Here is a 26,435-nt window from a genome sequence, read left to right as displayed (position 1 = left end):
TGTTGCAGTGGTGTTAGAGGCTCTCCTCCTCTGCCAGTTGCGTGAGGAGAACAGACAGAAGGAGGCTAAAGGCAGTAGAGTGGAGAGCAGAGAGTGGGGAAGCTACGGAGCAGCTGATGGAGAGGGGTAGATGCTGGCAGAGCGGGGGGGTTAGATAAGGGAGGAGAGGCTAGAAAACAAACCCTCTTCATCTAAACCCTCTAAGAAACATCTCAAAATGCAGAGGCTTAACGGTGCCACGTTGAGCCAAGCTCTCATTTACCATCCCTCTTCTTCTGCTTAATGTGGCCTCTTTGTTTTGAGATATTTGCACATACGCATATCAAGGCCGTTTATGAATATGCTCCGCTACATGCTTTTATGCACCTTTTGTCAGCTGTGTGGGAGTGTGTTAATTCATGACCCAGGGCGAAAATGTATGTCGTCTTCACTGTTGTTTGAAGACAAACAATTGCATGTGTGTGCAAGTTTGTGCTTGAGCGCATTTGTATTGTATTCATTGTGGATGCTACTTAATTTAGCATGCGGATGTGTGCGAGCCAGCCTTTTGCTGTACGTGTGTTCATGCAGATCTGTTACCCTGTTAGTTTTCCTCCATGTCCTTACTGACCCTTGTTAGTCTTTGGTCTTGTGTAGCTGCCCATAGTCTCTACATTGGCTCCAGTGAAGAGGAAAACTCATTTGTTGCAGCATTCCTGCACATTCCTCTGTTTGTCTAGCAAGCGTTTGATAGACAGCGACATTCAGGAGCTTCTGCATTAACCCGAACGACCACAAATGTTCACAATATCATATAATGCCAAAATAAAACTCGCATCAAAGCAGCTTTGGGAATTGTTTAAATCAGTTCTAATTGTATTAAACAGTGAGTGTAGCAGCAGAAATTGGCTCAGCTTTGGTTTTGGCACCACTGGATTTCAGTGTTGGTGCAGGCTGTCATATCAACTACATCTATTCAGTGTCAAAATGTTCTGGGGTTCTTTATGTCTGAAATCTTTCTGTCATTCCAGCTTTTAATCAATCATCCTGTAATTTTTTTCCATTTTTTCTGTTGTCTGTGCATTCATCCTCCATCTGTCCACACATCTGCCCCCCCCATCCCCTATACTTCTATCTTGTCTATGTACAGTTTGTTTTAATTCACTTTTCCAAGTTTTTAACCAACCCCCCTTCCTTCCTTAAAGGTGTAATCCTTAAGAATTCTGTCCTGGTTGATTTGGTGACACCCATGGTTACCGTGGTAACAGCAAGTGTAGATTTATACTACAGCAGACACTCAGCAGCTACAGAAATACAACAGAAGAGCAGCTGGTGTATCTGTTTACAGTGCAGCCAAACAAAAGTTTCTGGTTTAATCAGTACAGCTGTCCACAGAGGCCACACACTGGCTTATGCTTCACGCACGCTATATGTGTGTAAACGCGACCGGAAGCATATTTCTAGGCTTTAAGTTTCTTCGGTTTTTTTTTCACCCGTAGCTACAGTGATTGAGTCTGAGCACTGCCAAAATGCAGGTGACCTACACTTAACACCGTGCCTGAACGCATCCTATGTAGACACAGATGGAAGCTGTTGTTTGCTACGCCTCCTGTGTAGACACTGTGTTAAAAATCATCTGCTGATTAAAGTGACAACCCCCCCGCAGTGTTATTATTAACACCCAGTTGTATTAATAAGTAGGCAACGTTTTGTTACTTACTGGTCTAGTAGAAAGAATGCCAACTGAATGTCGGTTTGGAACCCTCTCAAGTCCCGGAGCTCTCTCCATCAAGTGAATGCCTGTCTGAGGTTCACTCTTGTTGTACCTCGGTTTTTATCACTCTCTCTCTCTTCGCCTTCTTTACCTCCTCCGTCAACGGGGCTCTTTTTCTTTTGCCGGGTAGAGTTTCCACAATTACTCCGGTTGTTCCACCATGTGCCATTTCCACTACCTGGGGGATAGCTACCGAGTGCTACCGGAGAAAACAAAAGCGCTATCCTCTTCGGGTTGCGTGATGGTTGACGCACTTCCTTTGTGCCGTAAATCAAGCCTTCATTTTCCCCGGGAGATCGTACCCGGTGGCAGACAGAATTGCATAGTGAAAGCGAGGCTTGCAGGGAACCAATCTAAACACCGATGGTGTCATTATTCTGTAGCCATTACAATCAGCGTTTACTTCATAATGATAAGTTAAAGCAAAAATCTTGTCTATTGCCAAAGAAATGCTTTTGGTGTAAACACGATGTAAAGAAAGTGAACAGTATATACTGAGGCAGTGAGATAAAACTACCCTGGATTACATGTTGCATCGTTTTCCTGTGAATCCCTCGTGTATAGGTAGACAATCTGAATCCAGTGCACGGATGGCAGACTCCGCCTGTAGCAGTAAGAACTACTATATAGAGAGGTAATTACTGAATGTAAATACATACACAAAAAAATGCTGACCATAAATCATAAACCATAATATCATAAATGGGATTTGATTTCATGGAAATATTAAAACTGAACTAAACTTTTACAATATCATATAATGGGATGCTAAAATTAACTTCAAAAAAAGCTTGGAAATTGTTTAAATCAGTCCAGTTTTTATAAAATAGTGGCAGCTGTGGACAACTACAGACATCATTTCAGTTTTGGCACCACTGGATTTCAGTGTTGGTACAAGCTGTCATATCAACGACATCTATTCAGTGTCAAAATGTCCCGGGGTTCTTTCTGTCTGCAATTTCTGTGTGTCTTTCCGTCATTGTATAATTTTATCAGTTGTCCGATCATTTTGTCCATCGTTCGGTTGTTTGTCCATTCATCCTCAATCCTTCCATCCCTTGCCCTCTTATCCTTCACTGCTATCCTGTCTATCTCACTTTTTTAAAATTCACTTTTTCCAGTTTTTAACTCTTGTGTCCTCGGTCGTATCTCCCCGAGCCCCCCTCCCCTCCCCCCTCCCATGTCTGCCGCCTGTCTTTTTTCTCTCCGTCTTTCTCCATTTTTTCTATCACTCCCTCTCCTCTGCTGATCCCTCTGGCTGATCCTCAAAGGGAACCGAGAGAGTGAGTGGGACTTAAAAGAGAGAGAAGAGCTGTGCTCCACCAAGCAAGGTCGTCCCTCGCCCGACTGAAACACAGCGAGAGAGGGAAAAACACACGGGAGAAGAGAGCTTTTCCTCTCTCTCCTTTTCTCTTTCCTCCACCTCTCTACTCCTCTCTTTTATCACTCCTGAGTTGTTTGATATCTCACTTTTACTCTCCTTCAGCAGGGGCTCGGATCTAAGAGCTCTGAACGCAGACTCGTAAGCCCCCTGAGCTACAGTGTTATACCTCTATTTCTATTCCCTCTTCCTCTCTCTTTCTTACTCTCTGTTACTTTTTCTTCCCCAGTCTTCAAACAGACCATCACTGTAATGTTTTCTGCCTTACAGAGCGGCAAGGGGAAAAAAAGATGTTGAAATACCCTGACAGACACCCACATTTTTACCAATAATGTACAGTGTACGTAGACCGTTGCATCGGCTTGTCTCTTTGATGTGACTGTACAACCATATTTGCTTCTTTTTCTGTAGAAATTATTGATTATGAGTCAAATCACTGTTATTCTGTAGGCTTCAGTGCTCATTTGTTATATAATGTTTTACAGCCGTGTAGAGTAAAATATACTGTGAAAGGCATGGTGTTAAACTGTGTAGCTCCTATGATTTTCCCTCCCTTTTCATTTAAAGTAACTGTTAAGTGTTAAATAGATGTAGACATTTAGAGAATGTAAAAAATGTTAGCTTTGGAGGCGTCTTTGGAAAGCCCAATTTTTTTTTTTTAACAACTAGTGTTGCAGTGGAGGCCGTGCTATGATCAGACCAAGAAATGCAACATTCTAGTATCCCAGCGAAACAGAATAGTTATGAGACAGGGCAGTAGTAGGGTCACTAGTATCAAGTGGGTTAGGAGTGTGTTGGCTTGGATTCATATATCAAAGAGATACATCTTATTAAAGATATGAATAGCTATCAGAGATTTTCAGAAAATGCAGATCAAACGTATCCCTCCCTGTGGAATTTTTGCCTTGCACAAGCCTCAAACAATTTCTTCAGAACTAACATGGATAGTATCCCACTGTGGCTTTAGGCAACACTGTTTTTACTTCATTCTTAATAATTTCGCTGAGCTGTATGTAACAATGCATGGAAGCTGTGTTCTCCAGATGGCATGATAATTGGTGATTGTCTTTAAACCTGTAATAACTGATTTTTTTTTTTTTTTTTTTGTCCAACCTGGGGCACAGGAAACAAGCTCTTAACACAACAACCTTTTAGGTTGATATGGTAAACATATTACGAAACAGTTGCTTATTTACACATCCAGCAGATACAGAGCAACATTAGCATTCATTTGCAGTTGTGTATGGATCTACCTGAATGTAAGTCCAATATTCATAAAACCAAAATAGTGAGCTGAAAGATGCTAAAACGCTTAGTAGAGCAGAGAGGAACTGCACAGTGATGTTATCATTCTCTGCAGGTTCGTCACTACTAGTGACCCCTTTCATATACAAGTAGTCATGCAATCTTTTAATATAAAAATATTGATTATAGATGTTATAGAACACCGGCACTAGTGAGTAGGCCTATTTACATTTGGGGGTCCTTCACTAGTGAGGTGCTTTCACATTCCTCTACTGAAGGGGGAGATGTCTCTACAATTTCCTAAAATCTGAGATTCAAACGTACTCCGGGCAAGCTAGATTTGGGACGTCACAAATTCTAAAACCAATTGACATGCCACCGGCAACGGAACCTGAAACCTCCAGGCCAGAGCGGACTTGTCATTACAGAAAGCAAGAGTTTGCACGAAGTTAGTGTAGTGAAGGTTTTGACAGCAAACATGGTGGAGTGTGCAGTTTTTGGATGTAAACCAGACCCTGGAGCTTCCTTCCACTGTCTACTAACGTTACGTAATAACAATGTGAACACACTGTAACATCATAGCACAACCACTAAGGCTGTGTCAGCCTCTGCCAGTTACAAGCTAACAAGCTAACAAACAACATAAACAAATAAAACATGCTAACTACATTTACCATTCTGATACGTCTGCTAGTCGCCAATTTTGGTGCACAACAGACTCCTCATCTGAGTCTGACTGACGCTCCAACATGTACGGCTGAATCTCCCCGATGTTTCCTCTAACTTTAGCCATCTTGACGCACACCGCTCTCTCACTGGCTCACCGACACCGGTCAACCTAACACGCAGCGGTGGTGGGCGGTCCTTCATAGATCCAGAATTTCATAATGAGGGAGAAAGAGTAGTTGTGCTTCCAGCCCCTTTTCAGATTTTTTTTTTTTTTTACTGTTTATGTGGGATAACCATGTTAAACAAAATATTAATCATAGCAGAGTATTTTTACATACTTTTAAAATGTGTCTGGAGGGGAACTTTAATAATCGACTATCAAAATATATGCTATTAAGGAAAGTTTAATTGGAGAATATGACTCCTGAAATTGACGTGCAGCGACTTACAGTTATACAGCGGTTTTACAGAGTGATGCTTCTTTTACCTCCATAAATAATCGTTGGCTGAGAACAAACAGTGGCTTGCAGAGCTCACAAACCCGACAACAGCCAAGTTTAATTTTGGACTCCCATCAATTTAGTCTGAGGAATTAATGTTAATTAGCGACAGCTGATATGACCTGCGGCCAGACATTTGTCATTTTAACTGGTGAAAGTGATGGTCAGCGCAGGCTAAAAATGAGCAGCTACAACCTGAATATTTTGTACACTGCTCTTTGCTAACGAGAAAGAGAGAGGAGAGGTAACTGATTCGTCGGAGGTTAGCGAATTTTGCCAATCGGGGTGTCGAACAATGTCCGAGTGTCCGAATCAGTCATTGGTGCAATCAAATATTTTTTCACTTTCACACACTCTAATTTTCCCTCTCATATGCAGTTACATGCAGCACTGTAGAGCCCAGCTGTCATTAAGGAGAGCAGCGCTGCAACACTAGCAGACTGAGGTGGACAGAACAGCAGAATACAGTAAATTTTGATCTGCTTTATTTTAGCCGATACGATCCATTAAAATAAACTCTGATCTGTCCCGATACCGATCCTCAGGGTCATCTCGGGACATCTCTACTTTTTCTTGCTTTCCTTTTTTATTCTTTTGTTGTTGTTGTTAGTGCTGCAGCAATAAAATGCTCATTTGCATTACTGAGTTTTTATCTGTAATAGTGAACTATTTGAATGAGTATTGAGATTGTTTCATTGCAGCTTGTATCAGTTTTGGAGAATCTGGCTCGGTAACCATCATCACCAACCACACATCTGCACAGTCTTTTTTTTTTTTTTTTTTTTTTTTTTTTAAACCTGATTGCTTTTGTGTCTCTCCCGACCATTTTGTAACCAGACTCATCGCTCTTTTCATTCTCGCTTTTCGTTCTCGTTTACCTGATTGTACTGTGCCCATGAGATGAGTTGGATACATCTCTCCTTCCCCCAGAAAACCTGCTGCATTGCATAAAAGAATCGAGTGGGCACCGTCTCTGCCCCCAAACCAGATTTAGGAGCCCAGAAAAATCAACACAGAGAGACAGTTTTAGGCTGCAGCGCACTTATGTTTGTGTATCTGCATTTGCCTTTAGGTGCCTGTGTGTGTGTATACTTGCGTGTGTGTGTGTGTGTGTACGTGCATGCCTGCCTGCCTGCCTGCCTGCCTGCAGATGTGTGTAAGTGTGTGTGTGTGCATGTGCCTGTGTGGGTGTACAGTTTGTGTGTGTCCCTTCTCCAGGGTCTGTAGAGGTGTTTTATAGCCTTTGAAAATCTTTGCATTTCGATCAGATATTTTTCAAGGTTTTCTGAACGTCTTGTCACACTCAGAAATTGTCAGTCGGATAAAGTAAATTCACCACTAACCCGGAAAACCCACTCAACAGTCTAAGATGTCAGTGCAGGCACTTCTCTCGCTCTCAGCGGCTCTAAGCGTTCTGCCACTTTTTCCTCTTCCTTGTCTCCTTGACCACTTCTGCATGTGTTTTTCTGTCTGTGTGAGTTTTGTGTTGCTTTGTTTATTGGAAGTTATTTGAAGTAGGTTCTCTGCAATATGTAGGCCATCTTAAATCCCCCAGTGGTTAGTATACAGTGTGTGTTTATGCTAATTATCTTCACTGAAATCAAAACATTAGATCTGACCAGCTTTGTTCATTAAAAATCTGTCGGAAAGAGGAAAAAATTGTTAACAGTAATGTGGTGTTAAAAGTGAGCAAGATTACATACTGTAAACATGTACATTACTGTGCAGTACAGAAATCATACAGACTTTATAACACACGTTTTCTGCTTTCATTTTTATTAGTACCATTATATGTGTGTGTGTGTGTGTGTGTTTCATGTTCTTATATCCCGGTGGGGACTTTAACCTGAATGCACACTAACCCATGGGGAATTGTGTCACCGTGGGGGAAAAAATTTGGGTAGAGACTGCTTTTTGAAGACTTGGTTTTAGGGTACAGGTTACAATTTGGTTAGGGTAAGGGTTAAGGTTAGGGTAAGGGGCTTGGGAAAGCATTATGTCAATGACTGTCCCCCACGGGGATAATGAAACAAGCGTGTGTGTGTGTGTGTGAGAGAGAGAGAGAGAGAGAGAGAGAGAGAGAGAGACACAGACAGAGAAAAATCTTGCAAATACTCCATAAAACACTATAATGGTGGAGTCATCAGTCAAACCCTCAAAATTGTACATTTTTCTCAATAACAAAGAAATGTTCCAGACTAAATAAGCAAACAATCAGAATCAGTTTTAGAAAAAAACACTCTTATGGAATATTCTTTATTAAGAGTTTAACAGTAAAAAAAAAACTCAGCAAAGTGGCCCAGCAACATAAAGAAACAAGCCCACAACTGTCATCAGGTTCTGATTCAGATGCTGCAAAAATCTGATTAGTGACATCACCTTTTTCCAATTTAGCCCTGCCACAGAGAGAAACACAAATGTCTAATGTGAAATAACCAAAACTGTTCTAACGGGCATGTTTTTTGTGTTTATGGACCCCATTGCTCATAGAAGAAGCTGATAAAATAGGTTGTCTGGGCCTTTAAAGGTGGGGTATGCGACTCTAATCCAATACACGTCGTTTTGTCAAATTCAGTGAATATCTGCTCGCTAGCTGTTCGTTCTCCAGTGTTTGTGCCCAGCCCTGGCTCTGTAAATGGGAAACAAACGGACCGGGCCACACAACACTGCTCCAGCCATTCCAGCCATGATGTGTGTGTCAGGTAACGTTAAATGGCTTGCCCACGGAACCCCACCTTTAAGACAAAAGCATTATGCTTCTCCTATGTGGTACACACTGATGTGTGTGCCAGGGTTTATTGTCCCACAACCGAGTTCAGCTTCGGCCGTCAGTTGTCCGTCCTGGAAGAGGGATCCCTCCTCTGTTCATCTTCCTGAGGTTTCTTCCATTTTTTCCCCATTAAAAGGGTTTTTGGGGAGAAGTTTTTTCTTATCCGAATCGAGGGTCTAAGGACAGAGGGTGTCGTATGCTGTACAGACTGTAAAGCCCCTTGAGGCAAATTTATGATTTTGGGCTATATAAATAAAATTGACATGACTTGACAAGGAATTATCAAGGAACTATGAGCTCCACAGTTTGGAGTTTATCTGATAATGTACAAAAAACAAAAATGTCATTAACATTTCTGCTTCACCAGAAGTCAAGACGTCAAATGTCACTCAAAAAATTCACCTCTAAAAGCACAATTTGTAAGTCATCAGTAGTTGCAGTAGAAGTGGCAAAATGGGCCTGTCCTTGTGCCTGCACAGTGTCTCAGACTGCATAAACCCCCTCACCTGCAGCACTCAATTGTGGCTTTTCAAATGCACAAATCACATAAGTATATTTGGTTAAAGGGTTAGTAATCCAGTGAAAGGGTTATGTGGAGCTCACATGGCTATTAGCACCCACCCTACTGCCAAAAAGATCAACTACTACCAGTTGAAGCGGTGACAGTGGGCAATAGGAAAGTTTTGCCCAACATTATATACTAGTCAGTGTGTGTAATGGTTGCAGCTTGAGGCTCTTATTAATCTGGTTGTATCCAAATGGATGATGATAGTGAATCTGAGTAAAATTCTGTACTGTTATGCCAGGATAGTCACCTCATAACAGGAAGGTTACTGACTCCTATTGCCATACAGAGGAAGAATAGGATGTTATTTAGTCCAAACAGTCAACAAGCAGAGTCATATGTGGGCCTTTGAGGACCCTCCAGGATTTAGGAAATGAAGAAGGCAATCGAAATGGAAATGTTGCTGCTTTGCAACTACATTTGAATCTCCAAACGGTTCTTCTTCGCCTTATCTTTTATTTCGGTGATGAATCATGTCTGCCCTCTCTCCAATTGAGCTTTTATCTGCTCTCACGCTGTCACTGCACTGTTATACATACCCTCTCTCACACACACACACACACACAAAACCACACACAAATAAACAAACTGAGCTTCGTCACCATCCACCTGAGTCACACAGGATAATCTCTCTGGTTGATGAAGTCACAGGCAGCCCTGTCACTGTACAGCATGATTGTGTGTGTGTGTGTGTGTGTGTGTGTGTGTGTGTGTGTTTACATGCGTGCATGTACCACTGTCTACTGTAAATATGTCTTACAGTAGGTTGCATTGCTCAGAGGGGTTGTGTTAGGCAGCATGTCTGCATGATGACTCCAGTGTGTGTGGGTAGTGTTGAGAGCGGTGTCACCAGTGGAGACAGAAGCGGGGACTCTTCAGGGTGCCACTTGGAAAGTAAAACACCATTATGTCTAGATTCCGAGCCCACCCACAGGGAGCTCAATTTAAAGCAATTTAAAGCTCATAACTGGAAGTCTGATAACACTGACATGTTAATGAAGATTTTACCTTTTGAACCAACTACTTTGAAACTTTTAAAACTAAGATATGGAAATGTGTTTGTTTTTTATATGCATCTAAACATGACCCAGACTCAAAATGCGTATACAGATTCCCATCAGTCACTTTCAAACCTTTTTTTAACATCGGCACCTACAGTGTATCACTTTGTTAAAGGGGAACTCCACTGATTTTACACATAGAGGTCAGTCTACGCATCATGGGGAGTACTACTCAGTTGTATCATGTCTTCTTTTTCAAGTCTTTGAAAATAACCCAGATGGTGTGATCAGGGTTATCTCTGCTTGGGCTTGGAGACGACAAATTGTTGACAAAAAACCTGCGTTACCTTTACCAGACAGGGATGTCTGGAAAAAAAGATGCTATTGGTTGCATTATGGGAAAGGTAGGCTCCAGCATTTCTTTTGAGCTTTACTCGTATTAGGGACTAAAAGTCAGGGTATCTTGCCCTCAGCTGCATTCATTTTGATCATTCTTTTTGTAATCTGTCTTATGTTAGTCCCCCAACTTTATGGAAGTGCAATACCATATCACTGGGGTATCCCATTAATATTTACACACATGTATGTTCATTGATTGTCACAATCCTGTGTCATCTTTGTGGATTGTCATAACTTCTCAAATATGCGGTGCAGGTTTGCACATGTTAACTTGCGGCCTAATTAAATTCTCCCCCTCAGCTTGACCTTGATATGGTGTTGCTTCTCAAATGTTTGATTCTCAGTTTTGGCACTGAAGTGCAATTTCAGGCCTCTCGCAGTAAAACATGGCTCATGTTCAAGAAATATACTCTCCAGTCAGCGTTTTTCAGTTGAGGTTGTTGGGTCTGTTCAAGGTGGAGGCTGAAAACTTTACTTAAAATCATGTTTTATCACAGTGATTCCCAACTGGTGGGTCAGATCCATTCAGAGTGGGTCAAGTTCATAAAAAAAAAAAAAAACGTAACTTATATTACAACATATTATATAATAACATTTCCTGACTACGAATTTAATTTGAAGTAGCATTTTCTGCTCCCAAGTGAGTAGAGCTGCTACAACATGCAACTTTACCATACGAGTAGCCTATCGATGCCAGTTGAGTTGATCATGTGACTCCACCCGTGCACGTCCGTTGACTGTATCAGTCTTTCTCAGAGTCATTGCTGCTTGTAGCAGCTTGAGCTGCTTGATGAGAAGCTAGCTGCTTCACAACAGGCTAACAATTATGAAACTGATTTTATTTAACTTTGTTTTACTTTAGACTAACCACACAAAAGTTGTATGCAGTGAAGTACTGGTCTGAGCTTGAAAACAACTTTTCTTCTCTTCATTTTCAGCTCTGTAGCTGTTTTATTGCCCTGTTCTTTTTTTATCAGGCCTGTTCACATGTTCTGCTGTAACAGTGGTTTTAGTAGCCTGAAATACTTGTAACTGCCATTGCAAGGCTTTTAATTTTTTAATTTTTTTTAAATTTGGTTTTAAGCCCTAGTTGTACTCTCTTGCTGCAATGTTTTTTTTAAGCCCCAGTAGGCTACTTAAATATTTTAGTTTTCATTTTGTGAAATAAAAGGCAGAATGCATGGATGGAAATAAAGTGAATGGGTGTTAAGTTGGTCTATTGTGGACTGTGAGCTGATGTGAAGGGAAAATTTGGACCCCAAGACTAGACCAGTTGGGAAACACTGTTTTAGAACTTCTTAAATAGTCAAGTTTTGGATGTTGGGAGACCTTTTATTTGATACTAGCGCAAGAGGCTGGTGTCTAATCAGCCTCCATTCAGTTGGTGTTCCAGAGGCAAAACCATTGAAATCCAAAATGCATCACATTTGTTCACATGCCTGCCATTGACACAAATGAGTGACGAACACACCACCATCTATTTTGTGCCTGTGTCCACATTTCCATCTGAATGATATGGCACTATTCTTAGATCTGTGGGAGGATAGATGGGCATCATTTAGATTTTCATTTTCAATAGCTTCTCTCCTCGCCATTTTCAATCGACCATTTGTTGCTGCACAGCAAAATGCATAGGCTAATGCTAATTATGTGCACAAAACCGACTGTAAATGATGGCTTTGGAGTTGGGGAGAAAAGGATTTTGACAATGAAAATGGCTTCATGACAGTTTGCATGGCTTCTCTGTGAATAAGACCTTATTAATATTCAGTTGAGCATCAGTTGACAAAAAGACTAAACTTAGACTAGTGATGGAGAGTAAAAGCTGTTAACGTATTTGAATCTTTGTGGATTGGTGTGATTCTTATCTTTAATTTAATTTTAGGAAATTCAGACACTCCTGTGTGACAGAAGAGCAGCTGATGAGAAACCAGCTGTTTTCTACACAGAGCAGAGCACTTTTATTAATTATTCTGAATACACCTCTTAGGCAAAGTGTGTATGTAGAGTCAAGATTACGATTCTAATCGCTGTTGACCTTTTCCTGACGTCAATTTCCATAACATTTTCCCATAACCATTTGTGGTTTGTGGTTACGACAGTAAGGTGGAGCGCATGGTGCTGTGCTCCCCTTTCCTGCTCACTACTCCCACAACCTTTCTTTGGAATTTTCAACATTGTGCAATCCTCAGGCCTTCTGTGTTAGTTGCTGCCTTTCAGCTTGTAGCAATGAGAAAATGTGGAAAATATTTTTCATACACCATGGGGGGGAAAAAGCAATGTCTTTGTAGCTGTTGATGGATGATCGGTCGTAGACTTGTACTCGACTTGGTCTCGTCTGCTATAAGACGACTTACATGAGACTTGAATGTCTGAAGATTCAACTTGACTTTATTATAATAGTTATAATGTTAAACAGTCTGATCCTTAATGCACTACGCTACCTATTTTCTCTAACGACTCAAATACGTGAGGCGTGACTTGGACTAGTCCACTAAAGACCTGAGACATGACTTGGACTTGCCTTCTAAAGACTTGAGACGTGACTTGGACTAGTCCACTAAAGACCTGAGACTTGACTTGGACTTGCCTTCTAAAGACTTGAGACGTGACTTGGACTAGTCCACTAAAGACCTGAGACTTGACTTGGACTTGCCTTCTAAAGACTTGAGACGTGACTTGGACTAGTCCACTAAAGACCTGAGACTTGACTTGGACTTACCTTCTAAAGACTTGAGACGTCACTTGGACTAGCCCACTAAAGACTGGAGACTTGACTTGGACTTGCCTTCTAAAGACTTGAGACGTCACTTGGACTAGCCCACTAAAGACTGGAGACTTGACTTGGACTTGGTTAATTAGACTTAAAAACAGCTTTGGGATGATGTGACGATCATGACTGTGGTCTGTGACCCACTGTTGTGTTTCACCTTTAGATACGTGATTACCGTTTTATCCCTAGGGGCTGCATCTCAACATATCTGATCGTTGACATTTGACATAATGTTACATGATGTAGGCTGTTTACATGCATCATGCATACTTAACCTGGTAAACGTCAGTCATCCACGTCAGCATTGCTTTTAAAATAACAGCATTTCTAAATGCCCTGTGACTGTCCTGCTATAATGAAGAATGAAATAAAAATAGAAATCAGCAGAAGAAAGCCTCCTCTGTGTCTTTAAATGAGCATTAAAAGCCAATAAGCGATTCCCTAAGACCTTTAACTCGTCCTCAGGGTATTCCCTCTGTTTTTGCCCCAGATCAGAAAAAATGAGGGAGTGACTACTTCGGTTGGTTAGTCATAAGGGAGCTGCAGCAGCAGATTTCCTGATTAAACAAGCATGCACTAATCACTAATGGAGCTGTGCTGCAGGATTGAATCAGGAGGATGTCAAAAGAATAAATGAACAAGTGAAGGAGAATGAGGAGGATACCACAGGCATGAGTCACTCCTGTATTTACAACTTTAGTAGATAGCAGCCAACCAATGTGCTCAGTGTTTTGCTCAGTAGTTTACATACATTTCCATAAAGGCGAGTGGGCACACAAAGTCTGGAATTGTTCTAAAGATTGTCATGGTGGCAGAGAAAACATAGTAGCAACTTTATGTTCCGTGTAATCTAAATATGTGAATTTACAGGCTAATTGTTGTCTTTTTTTGTTCAATCAGTGCTCTGGGAGGCTCCTCAGCACTTCATATCCCAGCATTCCCCAGTGGAGGATGCCTAATTGACTATGTCCCTCAAGTGTGCCAGTTACTCACCAACAAGGTAAAAATGTTTGGTATTACATAACATAAAAGATCATTTTACTTTTACACAATGTGGTTAGATGTGATTTGTGTGTTGTGTATACGTGGATGTCGTCATCACAAACAAATAATGCCTCTATTAGTGTTAGGGTCTGCATTATTTCACATTTATTTGTAACTCTTAATGTCTAGCTACCTTAAATAAGAGCAAGATTCTTTACTCTTTGTGTGTGTGTGTGTGTGTGTGTGTGTGTGTGTGTGTGTGTGTGTGTGTGACACAGGTATGTGAATCATTTAATGCATATTCGTAAGCTTTGGTGCAGCAAAGCATGCATCCACTGAGGGATGTCTTTTGGCAAGCTATGTGTGTGTGTGTGTGTGTGTGTGTGTGTGTGTGTGTGTGTGTGTGTGTGTGTGTGTGTGTGTGTGCGTGTTAATGTGTGTATGTGCATTTATGCATGTGTGACTGGTATCGGCCAACGTGGGCATACTGGCCATCCTCCATAGGCTGTCTGAACGCTCCCTGGTCTCTGCAGGTTGACAGGTAGATATGCAGTGTAGACACAGCGTAATGCCATTTCCCTCCGGGGAAATGCCCATCCCCTGCAAACCCTCCCCACACACACATGCGCGCATGCACATAATACACACAGATACCCTCCATCTCTTCCTGTTCACCAGGACTCTGACCAGCATACTCAGGGTGTCTGGAACTCTTGTGTCCCTGATGGACCTGCATGTCTCTGGGTGTCTGAGCCGCTCCCTCCACCTTCCTGAAAGAGTCACGGAGGCCACAGCCTGTGTTTGGAAAGGCAAAGAGTCGAAAAGAGTCAATAGTCACTCCCATTGTTTTCACTCAGGGCTGTTGGTTTCTTGCAGTATGCAAAGTGTAACCAGCGCTAAGTGCTGCATGCTGGTCAATTGGTGTTGTTAAATTCAAAAGTATTTTAACATTTACAGTAAATAACCTAAAATTAAGCTTGAGGGATTATTCTGTTTTTGTGTCAGAGGAGTCGTGTGCCTTAATACTGCAACAAACATGCTCCCCTGACAGCAGTGTAAAGAGCACTGCAGCGAACACAACACAGCCATGTACTATGTAAAACAGCATTGGTTTGTTAGCCTTGGTATGTTGCTGCAGCTTAATTTAAAATCCACGCTATCCTTTGAACGTGGGGAAAAAATGGCATAGTCCGTAGTGATCTGTTCAAATGAAAAAATGTTGGTGTATAATCGCAACAGGCGTTGTACTCCAGCGGGGGACATTTGTAAAATCCTTTCACTCTCATCTATTTTATGCCCATTCACATGCATGCTGTGAATGGATTATCGTGACACAAAACCATCTGAAAGTGAGACGTAATGTGCGGAAGCATTTCACAGTAACATTGCCAACACAACAAATCTGGAGTCACCTGTTCGTGCCCTGATAACTAGACTGAACTGACACTTTGTTTCACTTCAAATCGCTGAACAAATCGTTGATGTGGGCAGGCGGTGATTCAGAGGTCTGGAACCCCGCTAACCTGTTAGCTTCTTACTCATGGGAGGCACTGCAAATGAGCAAAACATCAATTCCACCACATAGTTTCTGATTAGGCTGCTGTACATGGGTTGTGTTCAAACTAAATATGTGTTAGTTCCCGTTGGTTCAAACTGGATTTTTTGGAAAGTTAATGATATTTGAGCTATTAAAGCAACTACCACAGAAAAGAGTGTGCTGGCTAAGGTTATCCAAGCAGTTTTGATTGGGCTTCAATAGTATCTACATATCTTCTAGAACATCTTTGAACATTACTACTATAACCATTATAACAGACCTTTACACCCCTGGTGTTTTTGGAGTGTGGCAATCCTCTTGGCGCATATAGTTTAGGCCGTTTGTCAACTTAATCAACATCTTCATAAAAAAGGTCATTTTTGTACCTCTTTCTTAGAATTTAAAATGTTACTTGTCATTTGTTGTGGCTTTTCAATGGTCAAGCATAAAGGGACTAAATGAAAAATTGGTACTTGGACAGCATGAAGTAGCAATTAGCGTTGTCTCTTGTTCAATAGCAGACATGTGGCTAATTTTTGGGGCAGAAGTAGCATTGAGCATTCTTTGCCAGAGTAAGCAGAGATGGTAAGTGGATTCATCAGGAGAAAGACACAAAGCGGTAGTTGACTTCTGTAAATGTGTTGTTGTTTGTGAGATTTATCGATTGTGGCCAAAGAATGGTAAGGAACCAGCCAGGCTGTGCAGTCATTTTGTTCTTTTAACACCATCAACTATTTCCTCCCACTTATTCCAGATGCTCTGATTGTATTGACAGAACTATACTGCCACATACCTCAGCTGTGATTGTGACCATTGATTGTGCTGGGTGATGGCAGCACCTGGCATCTGCATCATAAAAAAAAAATTACTCATGAAAATCCGCTTCAGAAGCTAATAGGCCCTGAGGGATTTTCAGTCACATCCAATGTACATACAGTATGTGATCAACTCAAGCAAGATAATGGTTGCCTTTAATCAATTTCTATGAAGTCATCCTGAGTTGTTAGTCTTTTCTGACATGATAGTGATAGTCAGGTAGAAAACTGGCCTATGAGAGAGAAGCTGAGAATAATTAATAATTAATGCAGTATAATTAAATTTGTCAAGTGTCTGCTTCAACTACTTTTACCATTTTCAGGTGTGTGTTCTAGGTCATTGATATTCTATAAGAGCACTAATGTTTTTACAAGGGTCCAATTCACAACTGGTTATCAAGATAATGATCAACCCAATCACGCCATTTCAGTGAACAGCCTGTATGTACGGTATTTGTTCTCATTGCATTTTCACACGTACCATGCAAAGCAGACAGTAGGAGAAGCGCGGTCAACGAAAACAGTCGTGGTGATCGCCTGGTTGTTGGACACATCACTATACAGCAACAGCGTGTTTGTCTTTCATAGGCGACAGAGAAGACAGCAGGTTGTTTCTGCCAGTGTGCTCGCTTTAGTAAACAGGCCACGAATACTGTGGCGGCATCTCACTCGTAAACCAACAAAATAACACTGTAATTAGTAAGTAAGTGTAAAATCACAAGTGTGTCTCAGTACACTTCACGAGTGCATAGTACACATCACAAATAAATAGATTGTAACACATAAAAACTAAATACATAAAAGAGAGAAAGAAACCAATACCTAGGAAAGTGCAGGTGTTACATTCCAGGCTAAAGTGTTCAACTGTAAGCAAGTGAAAATAGATCCAAGTGAAAAAAATAGTCTCGATTTAAAGGGGTCAGTGGTGTTTGCCTCTCCGTTCGAGTGTGGTAAATGTATTTAAAGGATTTTACTTTTTAACTGCTTTTGCCAGCAAATATGTCCACAGGATCTTGTGGAACCTGTTATATGTTGAAATAGTAATCATAATTTGAAATAAAGGTTAGAATCTAAAACACTTTCAGCTTTTCAACAGATGCAGTCTTTGAATAGACAGCCAAACATCTTTTCTCCTGCAACTCGCTAAATGACACTGCTCCAACAATAAACTTCCACTTTGGAAAAAAAACAAACAAAAGGAAAAATCCAAAGGCCGTTGCTCCGTGAAATTAATTTCACTTTAATTCAGCTCCGTTCAATCCTCCTGTTTGCATTCTGAGCAGCTTGCCGACAACAGACTCGCTAGCTGGGCTTGTTACTTTCTGCATAGTGTTTACTGGCTTAAACTTTTAGGAAGGGGTAGGTCATGGTGAAGGAGCGAGAAAGAGGGGGGGGGAGTTGCAGTTGCATGATTTTTGTTGCTTTTTTGTGTCTTTGTGTGTGTGTTTTTTTGTTTTTGTTTGTTTTTTGGTCTTAGTTTTAATAGTATGCTTGTATGTTATGTTATTGGCAGAATTTAAATGTTGATGTACTCCTGCAATAAATAAACAAAAAAAAAATAAAATGCCACTTTTAAAATATCACATTTTCATTTTTATTAAATGATGTATTTCATCTGATTACAGTGTAAGAAATCATGGATTGCAAGTTTGTTGATTTCTAATCACAAACTAGCAAGTAATGCTAGCTAGAGTTTCACATCCAGACTGCAGAGGTCGAACAAAAATGGAATAAATGTTGTTGTGTTTTTCCCAAAGACTGTGTCGTAACCAACTTTACTTTTTTTTTTTGAGACTGAATAACTTGCACATTCACATAGGGCACCTCTCTGTCGAAGGGGGGTAATATCCGATATCATCACTAACACAAGCATATGTGCTTTCACTGTCGGCGTTCAGTTCAGCTCAGCCGCCAAAGTAATGGCGGCATCGCTAGAGAGCGCAACACATGAATCAGGCAGATTAATCTATACAGTGACTTCTTCGCTGTACATAAAGAAAAGAGCAGTGAGTTGTGTGAGTGGATTTCCCAGAAGCTAGTAGACAGCAAACGTAACAATGAGTCATGATATTTCTAATCTGTGGATGGTACTTTCTTATAAATATGAAGATGCTGTGCAAATTTCAATTCATGTCACATTTCCACTGTGGCTGAGGTCAATTAGAAGTATAGTGTGTGTGCTTACTCCTTTCATTAACATGTCATAATGAAGACTGCATTTTATTTATCTATAAATGTCGGCGAGGTCTAAAGTCTGTGTTTCGCATTCCCAATTCTTTCAAGTGATTTTTCTTTTAGTAATTATTCCTTTTTTCCAGTACGATTTTCCTATAGTATTTGGATTTGGATGTGTGTGTGGATCTTATGAGATAACCAAATTTAAAATGCATTTGTAGTCAGATATCAGATCAGTCACTCTTTTATAATATGAAAGCCGGGGGTGGTGTGAATGCGTATGTGACAGAGAGAGAAGAGATTTCTTAATCACACAGCAGGAAGCACTTCCGGCGTTATTGCATCACACTCCCCATTGAGACATGCACAAACACAATAAATGGATGTACAGGCGAGGGAGTCATGGGTGCAGGCAGGTTTGAATACCTGCAGAGCAAGATCACCTGTCTTGCATCACTCAAACCTCCAGGCAGCCAATAAAAAGACTTGGCTGCGAGTCACAGTGACAGTGGGGGAGGGAAATCCTTTCTCAGTATGGGTGGGAAAGTTCACTGATCCACAGTTCCCTTGAAACAGGCACACACACACACACACAGAGTGTAACTAGATAAACAGCTTATTGAGTAGGCCTGTGTGGCCTTGCAGCTTTTGAAAAAGCTAAATTGCCGCCTCCACTGTCCCATGTAAACATAATTGAACAGGAGGCTGAGTCACAATGTGTGTCTGTGTTTAAGAGCTCTTGCAGAGATGAGACCTGTCACACAGGACTGCGTATCATAGATTACTACTTTCCTCTTTCACAAAATGCTGTCATTCATACATAGTTGATGAGTAATCACAACCATGCAGTAGCAGAGGGTAAGGCAATACTGTCTCTAGCTTTATTTATGATATAGCCTGTCCTCGGATGAACCTCACAGTTTTACTACATGTGTTTTTACTGCTTAGGGGCTGGGAGAAATAATAACAGCAATGCTGTATTGTAATACAGACTTTTATTTTGCATTATAGATGCACCAGCACCGTTATCACATTACATTATCACATTCTTCTTGCCTTGCTGGAGCCAGAGGCGCAGTTTATCCCTTGCAGATCTGTGAGCTCTGAAACTGCTCTTCTTTCCAAAGGTTCATCCTTTGTCCAAATATGGCTGGTTGAAAATCCCAACCTGATCGACCGTGGTCTTCTCCTGAGTTGAGTCAGACCCTGACTTGTCTTTTGATCAATTTAAATACTAGAGAACAATCTTAATAATCGCCTCACTTTTTGAATATGTGACCGTTGCTGAGTGATAAAGCACCTCTGCTCTTTTTCCCTGAAAGTTACAGTTATAGTTTAGAAAACTATAAATAGACGACTCTAGTACTGTATGATATGCTGTGGAAAACCCTGGCTCATATAGCACACAGTGTCATGACAGCATTTCTATCACGGGAAACATCGTCATATCTTATCGTGCGTTTCCCTGCGAGTCCCACCACTAATTCCAATACATACTGTTCAGTCCAGTTTGAAGTAAAATGTAGTGCAAATGCATGTATAACTTGGGTTAGGGTTTGATAAAGTTTTATTTAATCCAAAACCAGTGCCGAAGTCAAATTCAAATCGTTTCTGATCCCTTATCGAATCTGTTTGGGTTCATTGTTCAGCATTTGCAAGTAGCCTACCGAAAGTTATGAACAACTAAACTGAAAGATCTGTAATCAGTTTTTGTCTGCTGGGAAGACCAGATTATCAGTGGCAAGCCAAAAATATGTTTGGAGGTTCCGATTCATAAATATTAAGTTGATAATTTAGGTGGGAGTTTAATGGGAGATGCTCCTGAAAATGGGGCACCACCCTGATGGTGTTTTTGTCCAATCCCGATTGTGCAGAGATGTTTCTTTTCCTTCACAAACAATCTTTGGATGAACACACATGCTATCTTGCAGAGAGCACTTCAACCAAAAGACACTGATGCTGTTTGTCATTTTAACTGGTGAGCGATAGGGTCAGCGTGGCCTGAAAATAAGCCTGCCACCTGAATGTTTTGCACATTGCTCTTTGCTACTAAGAATGTGGAGAGGAAAGGGTTCGATGTGTTAGCCTCGGAGCTTAGTGAATCCGGATATTTTGCCAACTGGGAACCGGATCCAACCCAGCTCTGTGTATAACTTAACATTCCCGCTGGTGTGGTAAAAAGGATTTCACATTGCTGCATTTTGTTCATGTCCCGTTGATTAAATAGTGTGGATGTCTAATTTTAAGACTGAGGGAATTCTGCTGCAGGTTCTTCTCTGTGATGTTAAGTCATGTGAACTTGGCCGGCATGGCCCAGGTGCAGTGATATGTAACCATCCTCCTAAAGCTTAGTCTTGCTAGGTGAATGGAGCAAGTCACCTTCATGGCTGGCTGGCTGGCTGCAGGCTTTCTCACCTGCCCGGGATGCTCAACAGTCAAGCGAGCCCTGAGCTTCTCCTCTTTGGACTTAAAGATAATCATTAATCCCACCTGTCAGCCCGCGCTGAAGACATGTTGGTCATGTGCTCACAAGAGGAGAACCTGTTCTCGGGTGCATGTGTTTGAAAATCAAAGTGGAGGAATGTATTGTTTTTTGTTGGTTTGTTTTTTGTGAATTTTCAATGTCTCCCCCTGTCGAAATTCCAGCTCACTCACTGGTGTTTTTTTATATATATATATATATATATATATATATATATATATATATATGCTCTCATATATTTTTAAAAACCTGTTGCCTCTCAGCAAGAATGCCAGCTGGGGCCTTTCTGCGTGGAGCATGTTCATGATATCATCGCTGATAAGTAGCAGATGCTTTTGGGTGTCACGCTCAGTGCAGACACTACAAAGACGTGACAACATGCATGTAGCTCATGAGCTGAGTGGGAAACCGAAACGGTTACCATATTTTATCAAGATTTTAGTAAGAAAAAAAACATAATGTTAGAGGCTCCATGTAAAAATGTTGACTGAAATGGAGAAATTATATTCAAATTAACACAGCACCTTGAGCAGACAGTCTTTTCTAGTTCCATTTGACAGATTCTATGGTAGAGCTTTTAACAGCAGCTTATTTGGCTGTCAAGTGGTAAGCTAAAGACTTTATACTTCTGTGACATTTAAACTTGCCTTTACAGATATTGCATGTAATATCTGAGTTGTCTGGTTGAAAATGAAAGCAGCCGTTAAAAAGTTCACCTCTCTTAATTGTTTACATTGTGGGTAGGTTCGCTCAGAAAGCCTCTCTGGCAGCCTTTCCTCTCAGGCTGAGAGTTAGCGCTGCCTATGAGGGCCTAATTCAGGGCAAGAAAAGCCCTGAAACCATGTGGACAGGACAGTTGCTGAGAGGGATCAAAAGGGGAATGCAGTTAATGAGATTGAAAACAATAAAGAGAATACGTTTGTTCTTTCAAAAGGATATGCAGAAATGCTGATGCTGCAAGGGAAGTCTTCCAGGCCGGGGGTCAACGACCTATAATCATGTAATCATTAAGGCCCCTTGTTTACATTTCATTCCCTCTTCTGTTCCCATGTTTTCTGTCACTTAATGTCAAATAATATTCCAAATCCTTTAAAAGCTTTAAAACCCCATTGCTGCTGTTAGGATCATTTCTAAATAAGGGCTAAGGGCTACCAGATGCTCACAAATATATACAATTTTATGAACTACATTAGAAATCTCTGTGGTTTGACATCAAGTGCCAATAGAGAGTAGCAAAATAGACCTTTTGTTATAGTGCAGAGTATTACCTTAATGCAATATGATATGTTGATGTTCTTTTGCAAGACAGACAAGGCAGTGGGGTCCAGTACAATTTACTGTATGTCCCTTATGGACTGATTAAATCAACAACAGTTAGGATAACCCAGTGAGTTATTGATTGTGTATTTGGTGACTTTTCATCCCTCTTTATTTATTTATTTTTTAACGGAATCCACTGAAAAGAATCCATTGACTCTTTGGGCAGGCATTAGCTACTTTTCCTTTAAGGGAGTGACCTCGTGTTGCCAGGTGTTCAATAATTCACACACAGTCATATTTGTGTGATATTTTAGCCCTTTGAGTGATCAGTACAATCAATAATTCTATAAAAAACCCTGAATGTGTGATCATTTTGACGTTCCCTTTTTTCCCATAATAGTGAAACGGTATGGAGCTGATTTGGAACCAGCCTGATTATTCATCATAGGTGTTCTCAGTCAATCATTTCTTACAGAAAACTGGATTTGTAATAAATGATCCAATCACATTCCTTGGTGAGATCTCGTCAGACAGGCACCGTCACCACGCACAACTTCTTAAAAACGTTTTCTGGCTGTATTTCACATCTTTCCTTTGATATGGTTTGAGTCTCAGACGTGCTCTTATGATATGGTTTTCCTCAGGTGTTGTCTGCTATCTGTAACCTACTTACATGCTGCAATGCACAAAGTGTCCTGTAGCCAGCAAAATAAATATCGGCCTGTATTCAGACCCCACAGCAGTCAACTTGTTGAACCCATGGATGTACTGTGAACCGCAGCACAGACCTTTGGCACATATTCATGTGCGTTGCACTTCTGGGTGTGCCACAGTCTAGATTTCAGCGTACAATAGTTTGGCCTGAAATATCTTTTTACGATTATTTGGTTTTTGGCACCACTGGAGCAACCTTTGGACATCCCAACCTGAAACAGCTACTTTGTTTGACGTTACACAGCCCATTTCCTGCCATTTTACAGATATGCGTCCTTTTGATTTTGGTCGTTACATTAATCTTAAATGTAATTCGAGCAAAAACGTCCTTTGAAGGCAGATTTTTATTTTCTGGGTGTGGCAGATACCCTTTCACTGCAAAGTCGAATAAATGCCACAAATACACATACTATTTAGTTTTAGTTGTTTTGTTAACATCTAAACATTTCTCCTCATAAGTCACTGCTGGGGTTCGGATGCTTGCTTCTGCTGTGTGAATTTTGCCAATTCCGTTGTGTGTACCAAACCTCCCACTTTGTTCTCTCTAGGTGCAGTATGTCATCCAAGGCTATCACAAGAGGAGAGAGTATATCGCTGCCTTCCTCAGCCACTTTGGAATGTGAGTCAACTAGAGAGGACCACATCTTCCTCTGAAGTGGTCAATGTCCCCCGTCCTTTACCAAGAAACTACTGTAGTAGTGAGACCTAGTGAGGCTTTTCAGAAATGAATATTTGTGTGTTGCAGGGGTGTGGTGGAGTACGATGCTGAGGGATTCACAAAACTCACTCTTCTACTTATGTGGAAGGACTTCTGCTTCCTAGTACACGGTAGGAAAGTCACAAAACACACAAACACATACTGGGGTCTGTTCCTGGATCACATCTGTTGCAGTTACCTTATGATCCTTTTTTTTTCTTCTTTCTCCGTCTATACATTTCTCTCTCTCTCTGTCCTTCTGCTCCTCGTAGTGGATCTCCCGCTGTACTTCCCCAGGGACCAGCCCACCCTCACCTTCCAGTCTGTGTACCACTTCACCAACAGCGGTCAGCTCTATTCTCAGGTGCAGAAGTCATATCCCTACAGTCCTCGCTGGGACGGCAATGAGATGGCAAAGAGGGCCAAGTGAGTAGGTCTTGAAACACTCCGTTCGCCACAAAGTGCATTTAAGCACTATTCTCCCAAGACTGTAACGCCCAGTAAAATGTATGATCTGTATTAGACATATGATACAATAAGACCATATTGTCTGGACTGCACTACACACATTTGTTGATATTCACAGATTTTATTCAATAAACATAAACTGGTATGACCTCATTAGAGTAACTCTATGGGCGTTGGCTCCGGCCTGAAAAGCGTCTGCTTTTTGCATGGCAAAGGTTAATAACTGCTGTAAATATTTGAAAGACCTGAGTGACTACAGGTGCAGAAGGCAATAATCTGTTTGGCTCATAGGTTATCTGTGTACTTACTCATTTATTTATCTTAATGCATCTTAACGAGATGGGAGCTGCCAAGTAGCGGCGCCCCTCGGGATTCAGTGCCTTGCTCGAGGTTCCAGTGCACTATTGGTCATGCTAACTTTGCACTCGCCAACTCCATTGGAGAGATTTGGGAAACGGGCAAGCAGCGCGAGCCTCCTAAAGCTTTCCAAATAAAATAAACAAACCCTTTCAAAAGGCTTGTCTCTGAGTCCGAACACAGAAATGAGTCCCGGATTATACAAATAAGATATAACGTGTTAATTAGTGAGCTTTAGGAGTGCTCGTAGGCAGATTCCGTCACATTTGGACAGAGTCAGGCTAGCAGTGTCCCCCTACTCCCAGTCTTGATGCTAAGGTAAGCTAACCCACATATTGAACCAACGCATGCCTGAGTGGCACCAGTCTTCTCATCTAACTCACACCAAGAAAGCAAATAAGCATATTTCCAAAAATTTAACTATTTGCTTTCAGTCTAACCTGACACAAACACACACACACACACACACACCTGAATATGTGGCTAAATACCTTGCGGACTGCTGTTTTATTTACTCTGTTTGATTTTGTACTGTCAGTTGTGTTATGTGTCTTGTGTTTCCCTCACGAGCGTAAACACATAGAGAGTAGATATCTCATGTATAGTTGTAATTGTAATAAGTAAAGACATTCTGCCTTTCATCTGCACTTTCATACATGCTGGGCCTGACCCAGTGAATTTGTTAGATGCTTTGAAGCAGTTGAAGCACAATTGTTGTCACATTTTGATGTTTTATCTGCTTCTCTCTCTCTCTCTCTCTCTCTCTCTCTCTCTCTCTCTCTCTCTCTCTCTCTCTCTCTCTCTCTCACCCAGGGCATACTTCAAGAGCTTCATCCCTCAGTTCCAAGAGGGAGCCTTTGCCAATGGGAAACTCTAGTACTCTCTAGCTTAATGACATGCCTGGAGAGTTGCCTGTGGGTGTGTGTATGTGAGTGTGTGTTTGTGCTTTTGTCATTGTGTACCTCTATATGAGTATGCACAGACTTACATTTATGAAATGCACTGTACTGTAACAGTACAGTGAGAATGACAGTGTGCTTATTGCACACAGACTCTGTGAATTCCACAATGTCTGACCTTGAAATGGTTGCCTCTTAGTACGCTCACTCTTTATTTTAGTTTTGTGGAATCAGGCTGAAATCATGATTGTTTCTTGCTTGTTGTCAGCTCACAGTAAAGAGCATTTATTTTGAAGAGAAACTCCAAACTTTGACAGGAACTTGATGAAACAACCTGTACAATCTGTCTGTCCTGACCTAACAATAACTAGTATTGTTTAATTGTGTTGTGCCAATGATGAACTGGCTTCAAACAGTCAAACCACAGAGGGTTGGGCTCACAACACTCCATCCAGAGCTGCCGTGCTATGAACAGATATTTTTTGATATGTAAACGATATGTAAACTATTAACTACATGTTAATCACAAAGAGCTGTAGGGACAATGCAAAACACCTTTGTTTACTGTTCGTTTGTCTTTGTCACTCACGTGATCGTCAAGTTTGGCTCCACTGTCGATGTTTAAAATGATCTACAACTAGTTTTGCCTTTTTAATAGTTTGTATGTTCCATTTGACTGTTTAAAGCCCCGTGAAGTCTTTTACTGACCTGTTGACAGCACTGTAAGTTACTGAAGAATATGTTTTGTCAAAATTTCTATCCAGTAAAGAAGTCTGTTTCCCCCGACAGCGTGTCATTGTTTTGTCTTTGGTCTGCATTGTTTCTTTGTTCTTTTGGAAATTATCATTGATATCATTGGATGGATGGGAAAGATTCCCATGTTAACAACTTGAAAGCATTGACAACATAACACCATATCCATTACATTTGGGTTTAATTGCATTAAACGCCGGCCTTTGGCTGGCGTGAGGCTTCCACATTTGTACGGTTT

The 26,435-nt window shown here is 41.0% G+C and overlaps 1 protein-coding gene across 2 annotated transcripts in view; it reads left to right on the top strand.

The window, feature by feature from the left end:
• Nucleotides 1-26,230, top strand: part of babam2 (BRISC and BRCA1 A complex member 2) — an 86,089-nt gene extending 59,859 nt beyond the window's left edge. For both annotated transcript variants that reach the window (XM_044165929.1, XM_044165930.1), the window contains exons 8-12: nt 13,957-14,056; nt 23,572-23,642; nt 23,769-23,851; nt 23,993-24,146; nt 25,359-26,230. In XM_044165929.1, coding sequence (XP_044021864.1) covers nt 13,957-14,056; nt 23,572-23,642; nt 23,769-23,851; nt 23,993-24,146; nt 25,359-25,422 — 472 coding nt within the window. In that variant the 3' untranslated portion in view covers nt 25,423-26,230. The remainder of the gene's footprint in view (nt 1-13,956; nt 14,057-23,571; nt 23,643-23,768; nt 23,852-23,992; nt 24,147-25,358) is intronic.
• Nucleotides 26,231-26,435: the final 205 nt, after the last annotated feature.

This window comes from Siniperca chuatsi, linkage group LG15 (genome assembly GCF_020085105.1).
Source record: "Siniperca chuatsi isolate FFG_IHB_CAS linkage group LG15, ASM2008510v1, whole genome shotgun sequence".
In the NCBI taxonomy this organism is placed as follows: domain Eukaryota; kingdom Metazoa; phylum Chordata; class Actinopteri; order Centrarchiformes; family Sinipercidae; genus Siniperca; species Siniperca chuatsi.
This window is presented reverse-complemented; position numbering and strand designations above follow the sequence as displayed.